General features: G+C 39.4%; 1 protein-coding gene across 1 annotated transcript in view; it reads right to left on the bottom strand.

Moving 5' to 3' along the window:
* The window catches only part of LOC127621451 (serine/threonine-protein kinase ULK1-like), a 26,812-nt gene extending 11,715 nt beyond the window's left edge, over nt 1-15,097 (bottom strand). The window contains exons 1-6 of the mRNA XM_052095041.1: nt 14,653-15,097; nt 14,434-14,526; nt 14,250-14,291; nt 5,405-5,437; nt 5,103-5,139; nt 2,946-3,119 (exon numbers count right to left, since the gene is read on the bottom strand). Coding sequence (XP_051951001.1) covers nt 2,946-3,119; nt 5,103-5,139; nt 5,405-5,437; nt 14,250-14,291; nt 14,434-14,526; nt 14,653-14,742 — 469 coding nt within the window. The 5' untranslated portion in view covers nt 14,743-15,097. The remainder of the gene's footprint in view (nt 1-2,945; nt 3,120-5,102; nt 5,140-5,404; nt 5,438-14,249; nt 14,292-14,433; nt 14,527-14,652) is intronic.
* Nucleotides 15,098-15,317: the final 220 nt, after the last annotated feature.

Here is a 15,317-nt window from a genome sequence, read left to right on the forward strand (position 1 = left end):
TAGACCACTGCTACACAACAATAAAGGATGCACATCGCTATGTGCCTAGAGCAGTTTTTGGACTCTCTGTTTACTGTATGGTTCATCTTCTTTCAACCTACTGACAGAAACTCAAATCTGCTAAGCCTGAAGTAAGGACTGTGAAGAGATGGACCAATGAAGCAGAGCTGGAACTACAAGAGATGATTTTTTGAATGCACTGATTGGAGTGTTTTTGAGGCTGCAGCCACCAACCTAGACGAGCTCACAGGTACTGTTACATTATATATCAGTTTCTGTGAGGATATTTGCATTCCTACTAGTACTTATTTAACGTTCAACAATGACAAACCGTGGTTTACAGCAGAACTCAGGCAGTTCTGAATAAGCAAATCAGAGTGGCAAAACACATTTTCAGCTAATGACCCTGCATCAGTGTGGAGTGGCATGAAACAACTTACAAATTACAGGACTCCTACCCCCAACCCTGTGGTGAACCAACAACTGGCTGACGACCTGAATTAGTTTTACTGTAGATTTGAAAGGGCCAATATCACACACCACACCAACCCTGACCTTAATTTCACACAAACACCAATACCTCCTGCAACCCCCCCTCCTGCTACTCAACCTGCACTTAAGATCTATGCCATGCCTTTCGGAAACAAAAGACAAGGAAAGCTTCAGACCCAGATGGTATTTCACCTGCGTGTCTTAGATCCTGTGCTAACCAGCTGGCTCCCATTTTCACACAGATCTTCAACAGATCACTGGAGCAGTGTGAAGTCCCATGCTGCTTCAAACGCTCAATCATCATTCCTGTCCCAAAGAAACCAAAAATCACTGGACTTAATGATTATAGACCTGTCGCCCTGACGTCTGTGGTCATGAAATCATTTGAGAGACTGGTGTTGGCCCACCTGAAGAACATCACGGATTTATGGGATTGCATTATATCCTGTAACATCTGGACAGACCAGGAACATATGCAAGGATCCTTTTTGTGGACTGCAGCTTGTGAGACTTCACTTCCAGCACCTGTTCAATCAGCACTGGTGCCTCCACGGATGTGTGCTCTCCCCACTACTCTTCTCCCTCTACACCAATGACTGCATCGCCAAGAACCCCCTCTGTCAAGCACCTGATGTTTGCTGACGACACCACTGTCATCGGCCTCATCGGAGATGATGATGAGTCTGCATATAGAAGGGAGGCTGTCTGTCTGGTGCAGTCAAAACAACCTGGAGCTGAACACGCTCAAAACAGTGGAGATGACTGTGGACTTTAGAAGGTACACCCCAGCACTGACCCCCCTCACCATTCTAAACAGCACTGTGGCAGCAGTGGAGTCATTCAGGTTTCTGGGCACAACGATCATACAGGACCTGAAGTGGGAGACCCACATTGACTCCATTGTGAAAAAGGCCAAGCAGAGGTTTTACGTCCTTCGCCAGTTGAGGAAGTTCAACCTGCCACAGAAGCTGCTGATCCAGTTCTATTCAGCAGTCATTGAGTCTGTCCTCTGCACTTCAATAACTGTCTGGTTTGGTTCAGCTATGAAATCGGACATCAGAAGACTACAGGACAGTTTGGACAGCTGAGAGGATTATTGAACTATGCACTTCCAGATTGAGGAAAAAGGCTGGAAAAATCCTCTGAAATGTTGCCTTCTGGCTGACGCTTCAGAACACTGAGCATCAGAACTGTCAGTCACAGGAACAGATTTTTCCCCTCAGTCTATCCATCTTGTGAACAGTTAAAACTGGCCCACTGAGCAAAAATTATGTGCAATTCACTGTCTAGACTTTTTATATTTATCCAACACATCCAACTTCTTCTACCATTACATTCCCTTGCACTGTACATAACAGGTTTGTATTTAGTTTTGCACTACGTTTGTGTATGTGTGAATGTATGTACGTTTGTGTCTTTGTGTGTATATGTACAGTATGTGTATGTGTGTATATGTATGTATATTTATATATGTACTGTATATATACACTGTCTTATTGTGTATTCTATATATACTTAATTTTCTATTCAATTTTATATATTTTTATTAAATGTTTTATTATTGTCTATGTCTTGTTGCTGTTTTGTATTGTTGTGCACTGGAAACTCCTGTCACCAAGACAAATTCCTTGTATGTGTAAGCATACTTGGCAATAAAGCTGATTCTGATAATGCCGTCAGTATTGGTTTCTATGTAAGCTCAGGGCGAGTGCAAATGTTTTTCCTGTTAAATCTTTTATTATTATTATTATTATTATTAATATTATTATGAATGTATATTGTTCATTTATTTTTTTTGCAAAAAGAAAAGCATAGTTTGTTGAAGTTTGTTATAAAAACCATTTTTGGTAACATTTATCAATAAAACAGTTTCATTTCACGTACGTGTCCTTCTTGTTATTTTTAATTTACATTTTAATTCACAAGTAATAGATTACTAATTTTTTGTAAGTACTCAAGCAGCTAAGCAGTGAGTATTCGACTACAAAAATTATTTGAAAAAGCCCGTCCCTACTGTTTATCTCACAAGAGGACCTCACAGTCCAGACTTTTTACTTACTGATACTTGATCAGTTTTTTTGTTTATTTTGGAATGGTTAAAAACAGTGTTCCAATTAGGAGAGCTGACCTGAGATCTATGTAACAGGGTTCAACATCATACTCCTTCTGACCAAAGAATTTCCAAGAATGTTCCAGTTGTTTTTTGATCACTGTTTTTTTTTTTTTTTTAATTGCTCTCACAAAGTGTAATTTCTTGTTGATTAAATAATTGAGAGCAAAGCATAACTAGAATAATTTAAATTCACTACAGAAATGTACATTACTTTTTAAGATAACGTTTTTATTTAACTTCCATTACTTTTCAAGGCTTGTTTTAAACTTCTGTACAGTTAAATAATTCCAGGTTTTCCATGACTCTGGGAACCCTGGTGTAAAATACCCAGAGCACTCACCCAGTTTGATGCAGATGTTGTTAGGGTTGGTCTTGTGACTTGTGCTGTAGGAAAGAAGAATGTTTTGGGGTTTCAGGTCACGGTGGATGATGCCTTTACTCCTTAAAACTCTCATGGCTCCCACAATCTGCTGCAGTAACACACGGATCGTATCTTCACACAAAGAGACTTCAGCTATAGAGAAAGGGAAGGAACAAAGAATGAATTTAACTAGATAGTTTACTAGACAATTAAGTAAGACTGTCATTGTAGATTATTTTATAAGGTGAGCACTTTGTTTGTTTTTGATTTATCGGTGTTAGGACATAAACCGCTTATTTTTGCCCATTAACCTGATTTCACGTTACATGTAAACACCTTTACCAGTGTTCTTGCCGGCTTATCCAATGTACACATGCCTCTTCACGATTTGAAGTCAAAAGCACAGAACAACTAAATTATTTCAAATGTAATGTATATACGGTTTTATTGCTTAATCATTTTCTTTAAATTAGTTATCAGCATATTTGTGTGCATGTAAATGGGCTCAAGGCAATAAAATGTTCAGTAATAAAACACAAGATATTTTAAATCAATTATTGATAAAAAAAAAAAAAATAAATAATAATAAAAACTCTAACTAATAACATATTGAATTATGGAACATTACATCATTATAGGCATGGCCATTGTTTACAGAAAGAGAGGGATCCATCATATTGATCAAAGGCCAACAAAGGCCTAACACCAGCCCATCACCCCAGTTTTATGAAGTCTTATTTTTAGCCCTCATGTTTTTCCATTGCAGGACTGGGCAGATAACCAACTAACAGGTGGATGAGGTCAGAGTGTGGGTTGACTTTCAGCAGGGGTTCTTGGTGTTGTGCCAAAGCAAGTAGTGCCAGTGAGTCTGTGGTAAGAGGTGAGGGGGTTAAGGGGTTGGCATGAGACCTAATGCAGTTCAATGCTACAAGTCTGGAGCCTAAAATAGAGCAGATAATGCAAACAAGGTAAATATAGCCAGATTGGGAACTATATGGTGAAATGAAGGTGAATTCTAAGTATGTATGTGTGTGTGTGTGTGTGTGTGTGTGTGTGTGTGTGTGTGTGTGTGTGTGTGTGTGTGTGTGTGTGTGTGTGCGCGCAGCGAGACCATTTCAAAAGAGGCTCTGTGTATGGCAGCATATGTGTGAAAGGGATCTATTCTCAGAGGTTCTGAGACAGGTTGTTTGTTAGGTGAATATATCTCTGCAGTTTTAGGAGTGAAGTCCAAAATAAGTTCAAGGCTGGGTGTAAACAAGTTATGTTTCCGTCTAGAAACAGACTTTGGTCTTAACTACTGTCAGCATTTTTTATATATATACAATGGCATGCCTTTATCACACTACCTTTTACTTAGAAACAATTACATAGTGGGCCTAAGTAGCTCAGCAATAAAGACTCTGATGTGTCTAATTAACTCTATCCACAGAAAAACATACATATTTAAATAAAGTATATGTATATATGTTTGTGTAATATATATATATATATATATATATATATATATATATATACATACACACACACATATATATATGTGTGTGTATGTATATGTATATACATTAATGTTTGTTTTAATGTACCATGATTATTTGTGACTAATCACAGAAGAACTGTGCAATTAATTAGTTAAATATATGAGATAATAGCTTATAGTTAAATAATTCAAATTCCACTGGGTAAAGGACCTTGCACCATATAAATTAGCACATTAAGATTTTATCACATCAAAGTGCATATGGATATAGATATATATATATATATATATATATATATATATATATATATATATATATATATAGATATATATATATATATTTAGGGATGTATATTATTTAACATGTGACTACCTGGGTCCTCAATTCTGCATTTGCTTTTGTTTTGTTTTTTTGCAAACACACCAAGTGACCAAATGCATGGACAAATGCCAGTCAGATGGAAAGTCCTAAAAAAACATGGTATTACCAGGTATTCTTTGGTATTCTTGGAGTACCACGTAAAGAGCATGGTACATGAATATGGTAATCATTCAGTACAGTGGTATATATCACTGTACCATGGGCCTGCCACAGTATTTTTGAAAACATAAATAAAAGAGAAAAACCGAGCCCTGTGTAATAAGGCTAGTGTACTTACAGTGTAAATACTCTGCTAGGTCTCCTCCATTGCAGTACTGTAAAAGGAGACAGACAAACACTAAGTACATAGTCTAAACAAGTCATACACACTTAAAACAAATGAATAAGCACAATTACAGCAGGGATGCCTTTATGCTGACGATAATAACAGAGCAGTGTAAATTGAGCTTGGCATGAAGCACATCCTGCAAGGGGGTGTGAAATTTGACCTCTGAAATGTTTTTCTCTACTTCACACTAAATCTATTTTGAGGTTTACTCAAAAGGTTTACAAGAGCAGCATCAAGCTATCTGGACTCACCTCCATGACAAGATAAACAAATCCCGAAATCTCCTGCAGATAGAGACAGAGACATGTGATGCACTGTAAACATTTGCTCAAAGAAACTTACTGCATTCTTAATACATCTTCCTTGATTCATGCAAACATTTGGTTTTCTGTGATATTCTAATTATTGTTGTTTGATAATACGGCTGAATTCTGATGATTTAAATATGTCACCAGTGTAATGCTATCTAGGTGGTTGACGAATATGACATATTGTTGAAATCATTTGACCGTAATCTTTAACAAAATTTTTGGAGATTTCTGTCTTTCCTTTTTGAAGTAGATAGGAGCTGCACTTGTATGCTGCTTGCATTCATAGAAAATAGCTTGCCGGGACCCTTCCAAAGATGGCAGCCGAGTGGACTGACAAAGGGATTTTAATTATATGCTTTCATTTTCAAGGAAAACTGTTTTTTGAGGTTTACAGCTGTTGCAGTTACATTATCTGTAGAATTTCTAGCTAAAACATATATATAGCTCTTTTACTTGTAATAATTTTTTTGGGCAAAGAAAACAATGTTTTATTAGAAAGATTATTTTTCCCTGACATCGTTTCCCTTATAAAAATATGTTATGAAAAATATGTCACTTAATTATTTATTTATTGGCGGTGGGGCCAGCAGAAAACAAATCTTATTTTTTAGCACTCATTTACATGGTAAAAGTAGCATTTTGACATAACATAGTGTGCATTCTTCATAGTGTAGAAAAGGATTGACCTCTGGCACACAAATTGAAAAGAGAGAAACATACAAAGCCTACTTGTTACCTAAAGCCTTTAATGAACTTTTTAATATAGTGTGAGCGTGCAAGCATTACAGATCATCTGTATCTATGGAGTGGTGTCAATGTTGGGGGTGTTTGTGTTTCACGTGTGTACTCCATCCCAACCCATACCCCCCTATATCCGGCCCTGATGTCAGCACAGGCCAAGTTGTGACTGTAAGCAACCAGCAGGAATGTACCATTTACATGGTCCAGATATTGCACCATTTGGCCTATTATCCATAAAGACCCGGCATGTTACCCCAGTCAGGAGAGGAGCAGGAGGTGTTATTACCCACAGCTGACTGATACACAATCTGTTCAACCAGCCAGCGTGATATAAAGGGACTGTTTGTGAGAAATCAAACAAACCCATTTGATTTTCAAGTTGTGTAACAGCTAATTTTATATTTAATTATTCTGGATCAAGTCTTAAAGATAAGCTGTCTGCGTCTGTGTACATAACATTTATGAAATTAAACTAGGACGATCAGAGGTAATGCTCTCTCAATAATCTACTCTCTCATCATATTAACAAGGCCCTAGAGATGGCTGCCAAAACATTATGAATCATCAACAAATGTATTTCATAACAATAAAATGACAAAAACAACATAAAGCAAGTTTGTCAGTCAAACATTTAGAACATAGAGATAGGGAAAAATAGATATTTCAAAGTATCATAGTTTTTTACCTCATTATAATGAACTGAGGCAGCTTTCAATGGGGGGGGGCGTTACACAATCAGCAACATTATCTTGTGAAAACAAGGTTTAAAGACCCCTTCTCACAACATAGTGCAAGAACTCTCTTACACACACACACATACACGCACAGGTTAACACTAGTACAGTGTAATTATTTCCTAAATTAACCAATATTAGCACAGTTACAAAACAACAACAGGTTGCCAAGATATGCTTAAAGACCCAATATTAATTAATGTAATATCTTACCAATAACCAAGAGTAAAGCTGGCATTTAGGCTTACATAAAGTAAACCACATAACTTGCCTTTAAAAAAGTTGAAGGCGGCGCATGCGAACATTGAATATCCTTAAAACGGTGTCCTTCCATTCGGTGGTGCATTTTCAAATAAGATCCCTCTCAAAAGCCAGCTGAACTAATTGTGCCTTCTGTTTGTGAAGCATTGAGCATCTATGGTCCATAAAAACATTGCATAGAGAAGAGAAAGAATTCTCACAGGTTGCTGTAGAAGTGCCTAAAGTCAGGGAATGTTTGAAAGCAATCAGTACACTAGGCATTGTTTGGAGAGCTTGGTGATACTTGGAGAGAATGCAACTTGTAGTCCAGTTTTCCCCATCTGTACTTGATTGCTTTTGTGACCTCAAAAAGTGTTTTGCAATGTCAAACTCTGCAACAACAATAGGCAACAACAATGTCCATGATATGCTCCAGTCTCAGTATCCAGAAATGATTCACTCTCCAGATCAAGCGCAGCCAGTGCGCTGTACAGATTTGAGTTCCGTTCACCAAATAACGAATCCATTTGTCCAACCACTGAATCCACAGAGCAGTAGTACAGTCTCTTGAGTTCTGTTTATGTCATCCTCTCTTTGACCTGTAGTTACTTCCACAAAGTAATCATCCATATTCTTATTTGCTGTGTGTCTTCGCTTTGGGGTCGTGGTTCTCGGCAATACACCAGCAGCCGTGGCTTTCTCCCACACTTTGGTAAACCCCTCATCTAAGTTTCTGCACATACACTTTTGCACTAGCCACAATACATCAACCTGTCCAAAAGGTCAGTGTTCTCTCTCTGCAGAAGTTTATTTGGTGGATCCAACAACGCAAGCACTTCACACACAAGGTTTGCAATGAACAGTAACCTCTCTCAGCAGGCAAACAGCCTCCATTCACAGCTCTGGATCACGGGCTCTAACAGAATTGATTTCAGTCAGAAGATATGTAACATCATAAATAAAACAATTCTGAATGACAGACATGGTAGCTAGATGGCCTGTCCATCTTTGTTAAAGAATGTGTTTGAGGTGCTCACCATTGTAGTGCACAGATATTGTGGGCTTCTTAAAATATTTGTACAAGGCGATTCACAGACTAAAACAAATCCATCACAGCTGCCTCTGATGACATAGCATGGACTATAGATTCAACTTTATTGTTATTGTGCAGAGTACAGGTACAGAGCCAATGAAATACAGTTGTTTTCACATATCCCAACTAAGCTGGGGTCAGAGCGCAGGGTCAGCCATGAAACAGCGCCCCTGGAGCAGATAGGGTCAAGGGCCCTGCTCAAGGGCCCAACAGTGGTATCTTAACGGTGCTGGAGCTTGAACCCCCGACCTTTTGGTCAATAACCCAGAGCCTTAACCGCTGTAAACACTAATGGATTATCGCAGCGCCAGCCAGATAGGTCGAGAGAATATACCAACAAAGTCACACAGTAACGTATGCTGAGCCCTGGGGGTTATAAACCACAGTCGCTCAGCACTCTGCCTCGGTACGCCTTTCTCGCGCATTCCAAGTGACCAAGAACTCTGGCGGTCATCCGAATTCACAGAACCACAGTTACATGTGTAACTAACATTCTGTTTCATTCCTACTGACCACCAGAGGCAGTGTAAACACTACTGGATGACCCATACCAACATAGTCATGAGGAATGCCACTGACCTGATGAAAAATTAAAGGCCGCTCCTGAAGAACTGCAGAACTCACGGCATGATGAGCGGCAACGTTGACCTTATAAAGCTTGGCAAACGTGTATGGAGAAGCCCAGGAAGCGGCAGTGCAAAACTCCTCTAAAAACACCCCATGAAGATGAGATGGCCCTAGTGGAATGACAAGTTAGACCCCAGGGCAATGGTTGCCTGGCTGCCTTGTAAGCCAGTATAATAGTTTCCACTATCCAGTTTGACAACCTCTGCTTCGACACTGGAGCACCTTTCTTCACACCACCATAACAGAAAAATAAATGGTCTGACTGTCTAAATTGAGCAATAGTGTCCACATAACACTTCAAGGCACGAACAGGACACAAAAGTTGAGCATTGGAGATTGGGTGAATAACCGCATGATTACAATGTTCCAGAGAAGTATTTAACCCAATGGCCAGACCCAAAGCTATAGGCGAGCTGGATCTGGGTGCCAGACGCTGGCCTCCAGCTGGGAGAGGAGGTCCTTCCTGGGAGGAAGCTTCCATGGATTGCCTGACAGAAGTCTTAGTAACAAAGGAAACCATGGTCTGGCTGGCCATCGCGGTGCCACGAGTAGCAATCTGTGCTTGCACAGATCCTGTGTAACGCCTGCCATAACAGAGGGATAGGTGGGAATATAGTAGGCAGTTCGGCCATTCCTGGCCCAAGGGGCTGGACACTTCTGTCCTTGCGAACAATAGACGACAGTGAGTGGTCATTTCCGAAGCAAAAAGATCCACCTCTGCTCTTCCAAATCGTACCGTTAACTCATAGCGTGGAAAACACCAGCCACCGGATAGCAACTCACCAAAACGTGGCTAAAACACTTCAAATCTGTGAAAGAGGTAGAGTGCTGATCGACTGTGGTTTATAACCCCCAGGACTCAGCATACATCACTATGTGACTTTGTTGGTATATTTTCTTGACCTATCTGGCTGGCACTGCGATAATCCAGTAGTGTTTACACTGCCTCTGGCGGTCAGTAGGAATGAAAGCATCAACCGCACGGTTCGTCGCAAAATGTAATTTACAACAGCAAAGCCAAACGCAGTATCAGCTTTTACACTGAACTCAAGCCAGTCTCGATTATTATGCCAACTAGAGACAAATGCACGTTTTCTGCCAATGAAAATGTGCACTGGGTACTGTTTGTAATATCATTTGGTTTGGTTGATCAGTCCTGAGATCGACTATTGCCTGAGAACTTGAAAATTCCACCTCTACTGCATTAGCCACAAGGTGGCAAGCCTCCGGATTTGAGCCAACAGGTGGTTGGGTTACCTCAGATGGTGTAGGCTCATTTGGCTCCACTGGGTGAGATGGCTGCTCTGAGGAGGGTCTTGCAGAACCGACAAGCCATTTTCTAATATCCATGTTTGTTTTAAATACATTATGAAACTGTGTGAAAGACCACTTTGCTGCTAGCGACAGGGCTTCACTCGGCAAAAGATGCACGTTAACGATGTAATGACGCAACCAATCACACAAGCTTGATTTAGTGTGATTTAGCATATTTTCACAGAATTTTATATAAATTACAATATACATTAAATTAATTAAAACTATGAAGGATGGGGGCACAACAACCTATTTGGGGGGAGGGGGGCATGGTCTGCGAGTGTCCCCCCTTGATGCCGGCCCTGCATGGAACACAAAAGATCCTCAGTTACCGTTTACTTTCATTGCATCTTTTTTTTTTTTTTCACACACAATGAAAGTGAATGGTGACCTCTCAATTTGTGTTCCATGGAAGAAAGAAAGTCATATGAGTTCGGAACAACACTAAACATCACTAAACATTGAAAATTCGCAATATTGTATCACAACCCGAATATCGATATAACATCGTATCGCCCAATCCCTGCTGATTCCCACCCCAAGTAGAACATATTTGAAAGATTCAACTCCATTCCAGAGCAGATTCCATGGATGCGGGATAGGGGGAACTGTTGTATTTCACAGACTAAGCATATGTGTAATTTTGTTTGCTATTGTTCAGATTTCAAATGGGACAGCCGCCAGCCACCTGGTGTGCACTGTAAAGTCAGGTGGATCCACTGCTTGACAGCTGTCTGCTGAGCAGCTGATTGACCTTGGTGGACAAACAATGTATGTGCTTCTCAGATGCAGATTAGACTGATACTGGAGCCAAGCCAAGAGGGCTGGACCTATGTTTGCAGGTTTGCTGAGTATCACATGCTACTGTGCTGACTCTAATTGTGTTTAAGGAATGATAGTTCGAACAAGAATTATTAGTCTGCACTTACTGTGAGGTCATTAGTAGTATAGATCTCTTTGGAACAATAATGGGCTCCATGGATCACAATCTGTGGACGTTTTCAAACCGGGATGGCCATTTTCAGCAATATGGTAATCAGTGGCCATTTCCAACCAGGAAGGGTGTTTCTCAACTATTTAATGAAAGTAGGGAATCTCAATGTAAATCGTGTAAAGCAGCTGAAAAAGGCCATCCCGGTTTGAAAGGACCCACTGATTGGGAAACAGACATTTTTGTTCTGCAGAGACACAAGCCTCAGTCCTTATCTATGGGTATTGTGACGAGGCATGGCAAACTGTGGTTTCTCTATGAAATATGGTTAATATGGTTGCAACTCGATTGGTTGCAAAAATGTATTGGCCGATGCAGATAATTAAAAACTTCTGAATATCGGCCTTGATGATATATCGGTCGACCACAACAAATTTGCATTTAAATTTTGCCTTAATATAGCAATTAATATTCATTGTCATTTTATCTTATCTTATAATCTTTTACCACTATAACAATTTAGAACACTTGCTTAAGGGAACAACAGCACAAGATCAAAGGTGTAACCAGTGAGTTCCCAGTCCAGTTACTCAATCGCTAGGTGATCCCCACACCACCCCACCTGAGACAGCCACCTGTCATCAGATCAACAGATCAAAACACATAATTGATAAGGTTATTCTACACCTGCCAGTATATGTTTTTTATGCATTTACATTTACGCATTTGGCAGACGCTTTTAAAGTATTTTAATCCTTTGCATAAGTGTAAATCATGTGTTGTGAATGTGTAACTTCGTATTAACTCAAAATAAATTTGATCTGTATTCTTGACCGTTTTTTCGCCCATATATGGTCACAATGCGGAGCGATATAAAGAGGCTGATTAGACCGATTCTACAGTTTATCTGTTTTGCTGTGCATTACACATATTCTTTGTTTGCATAACGCTGATTGCAGGTTTGCAATGTTTTGGCCATATTTGGGCAAAAAAACAGTGCCAAACGTGTAAGCGCAAAATAAGGAAGTCAGAAGAATACAGATCAAATGTATTTTATATTAATATGAAGTTACAGATTCACAACACATGATTTACACTTATGCAAAGCATTTAAATACTGCAAATATTTTTCTTATGCTTGCAATTTTATTTACACTTTCACAAATATTACTCTGCGCATGCAAACCTTTTTGTCATCAATTTATCTTACTACATCAGAGACTTAAAGGGATAGTTTACCCAAAATTCTCTCATAATTTACTCCCCCTTATGCCATCCCAGATGTTTATGACTTTCATTCTTCGGCTGAACACAAATGAAGACAATTAGAAGAATATTTCAGTGCTGTAGGTTCAATGCAAGTGAATGGGGGCCAAAACTTTGAAGCTACAAAAATCCCATAAAGGCAGCATAAAAGCAATCCATACGACTCCATTAGTTAAATCCTTGTCTTATGAAGCAATAAGATAGGTGTGGATGAGAAACAGATCAATATTTAAGTCCTTTTTTTTTACTATAAATCTCCACTTTCCCTTTTACATGTAAAAAGTCTGCATAAACACTTTTTGCAAGCTGCTGAAGGCAGTGAATCCAGAAATAGTTGGACTTTTCTCAGAATCAGATTTATTACCAAGTATGCTTAAACATACCAGGAACATTTAGTCTCTGTGACAGGAGCTTCCAGTGCACAACAATTCAAAAACAATACAAACAGCAGCAAGACATAGATAATAATTAAAAAATATTAAAAAAATATTATACACATATTTACATACACATACATACACACAGAGACAGACACATACATACATTCATACACTGAATGTATGTGCAATTCTAATACAAATATGTTATGTTATGTTTAGTGCAATTTTATATTTATTCTTTCCTGAGGAATGTAATGGTAGAAGAGGTTGGATGTGTTGGATAAATATAAAAAAGACTAAACAGTGTATTGCACATAATTGTTGCTCAATTTTAATTTAAAAAATTTTAATTAAATTTTTTTTAAACTGGGGCAACCAATAATCCTCTCAGCACTCCGAACTGTTCTTTGTAGTCTTCTGATGCCTGATTTCATAGCTGAACCAAACCAGACAGCTATTGAAGTGCAGAGGACAGACTCAATGACTGCTGAGTAGAACTGTTTCAGCTGCACTGGTGGCAGGTTGAACTTCCTCAGCTGGCGAAGGAAGTACAACCTCTGCTGGGCCTTTTTCACAATGGAGTCAATGTGGGTCTCTCACTTCAGGTCCTGTGAGATGGTAGTGCCCAGGAACCTGAATTATTCCACTGCTGCCACAGTGCTGTTTAGAATGGTGAGGGGGGTCAGTGCTGGGGTGTTCCTCCTAAAGTCCACAATCATCTCCACTGTTTTGAGCATGTTCAGCTCCAGGTTGTTTTGACAGGACCAGACAGCCAACTGTTTAACCTCACTTCTGTATACAGACTCATCGTCATCTCGGATGAGGCCGATGACAGTGGTGTCGTCTGCAAACTTCAGGAGATTGACAGAGGGTTCCTTGGTGGTGCAGTCATTGGTGTACAGGGAGAAGAGTAGTGGGGAGAGCACACATCCCTGGGGGGCACCAGTGCTGATTGAACAGGTGCTGGAAGTGAATTTCCCTTTTCTCACAAGCTGCTGCTTGTCAACACTGAGCCATCTCAAAAGTACTAAAAGAATCGTTAGCTAATGGAACCGTAAAGACACCTGAATCGTTAAGCAGTAAAAGAATAATTTAATTCCTTACGATTCCCATCCCAAGATAAAATTCAACAGTGAGATACCAAGAAAGATCTGTGAAGGTCTGTTTAAACTTGCTGATGCAAGAGGCTGAAAATTTACGACAAGTAACCATTAGTATAGCTTTTCAGCATGTGACGTATGCGACAACAGGCGGGGTTTAACTTTCAACCAATCAAATGCAGTGAAATGCGCCCATAATGTCAACACTGAGCCATGCGATATTCGAGTTAAAATAGCATCAGTAACACTTCCAACCCTTTACCTTTCACAAGACTAAAAAACTCAAATACATGTTAGGCTAATACCTTTCCCCTGAATAACTAAACACCTCTGAGATATAACAAATAGGAGAGACATACCTGAAAGTCCAGTAAACTGACGATGTTGTGGTGTTTCAGCTCCTGACGAAACAAACAAACACAAACACACACACACACACACACACACACACACACACACACACACACACACACACAACTCTGTCATCGAGCGCTGTACATGCATAAGCGAGTATGACTCGATGTGCAACAAAAACTTTCTCACCTTTAATATCTTGATCTCCTTTCCTAAGATCGACTGCGATATGGCAAGGTTTTTCTTATTGATGCACTTCACCGCAACTTCAAAATCATGTTTCTGCAGATAAAGACAAAGTTTGACTTTTATTCATGATACAATTATGACGCATTTACATACAATCACACTTCGGATGTTAACATATTGTGATCATTATGAAATGTACAACTTTGCTGTAAACGTTACCTCTTTTTGTCTTCCTCTGAACACCACCGCAAAAGCGCCGTGTCCGATCAAGTCTTTCCTGTTAAACTCGAAATTTCCGACGCTTTCCATCGCTTCAAACAGTTTAAAACACCACCGTAAAATCCACAGGTGAGTTCAGGATGTTAAGGATCACTACAGCACAAGACAACGGCACCCGGTCGATCGCTTCCCATGAGCTACATGGCACCTAAAATATCTGCCACTTTATTCATGATCGCTGTTGCTGTATTGATACCTTCTCGTCAATAAAAACAAAGGCACTGTCATCATGATGATACTATATCAAAATAGTACTGCTTTTTTAAAAAGTATGTCACCCGCAACAACTTGCTGGAACACTTAGTAAAGTGTACTAAATTAGAGCGATTATTAAAAGCAGAGAGCCGGTAGCGATGAGTATTGAGCTGTTTTACTCAGTTTCCATCCAAACACAGCTTGAAACGGTGAGTGCACATTACACGCTTGCGCACAACCACAAGCTTGCGGCTTGAAATGCGCACGCGCTTGAGCTCAATAGTTATTAAATTTTAATATGGAATAAGATCGTATTCAAGTTAAATATAATTTATTGTATGTGGGTTAATAATTTAAACAGTTAAGACACATACTGTATTTCTGATAGTAGTTTTCATTTCTAAGTGCCC

The sequence above is a fragment of the Xyrauchen texanus genome, chromosome 27 (assembly GCF_025860055.1).
Source record: "Xyrauchen texanus isolate HMW12.3.18 chromosome 27, RBS_HiC_50CHRs, whole genome shotgun sequence".
Lineage (NCBI taxonomy): Eukaryota > Metazoa > Chordata > Actinopteri > Cypriniformes > Catostomidae > Xyrauchen > Xyrauchen texanus.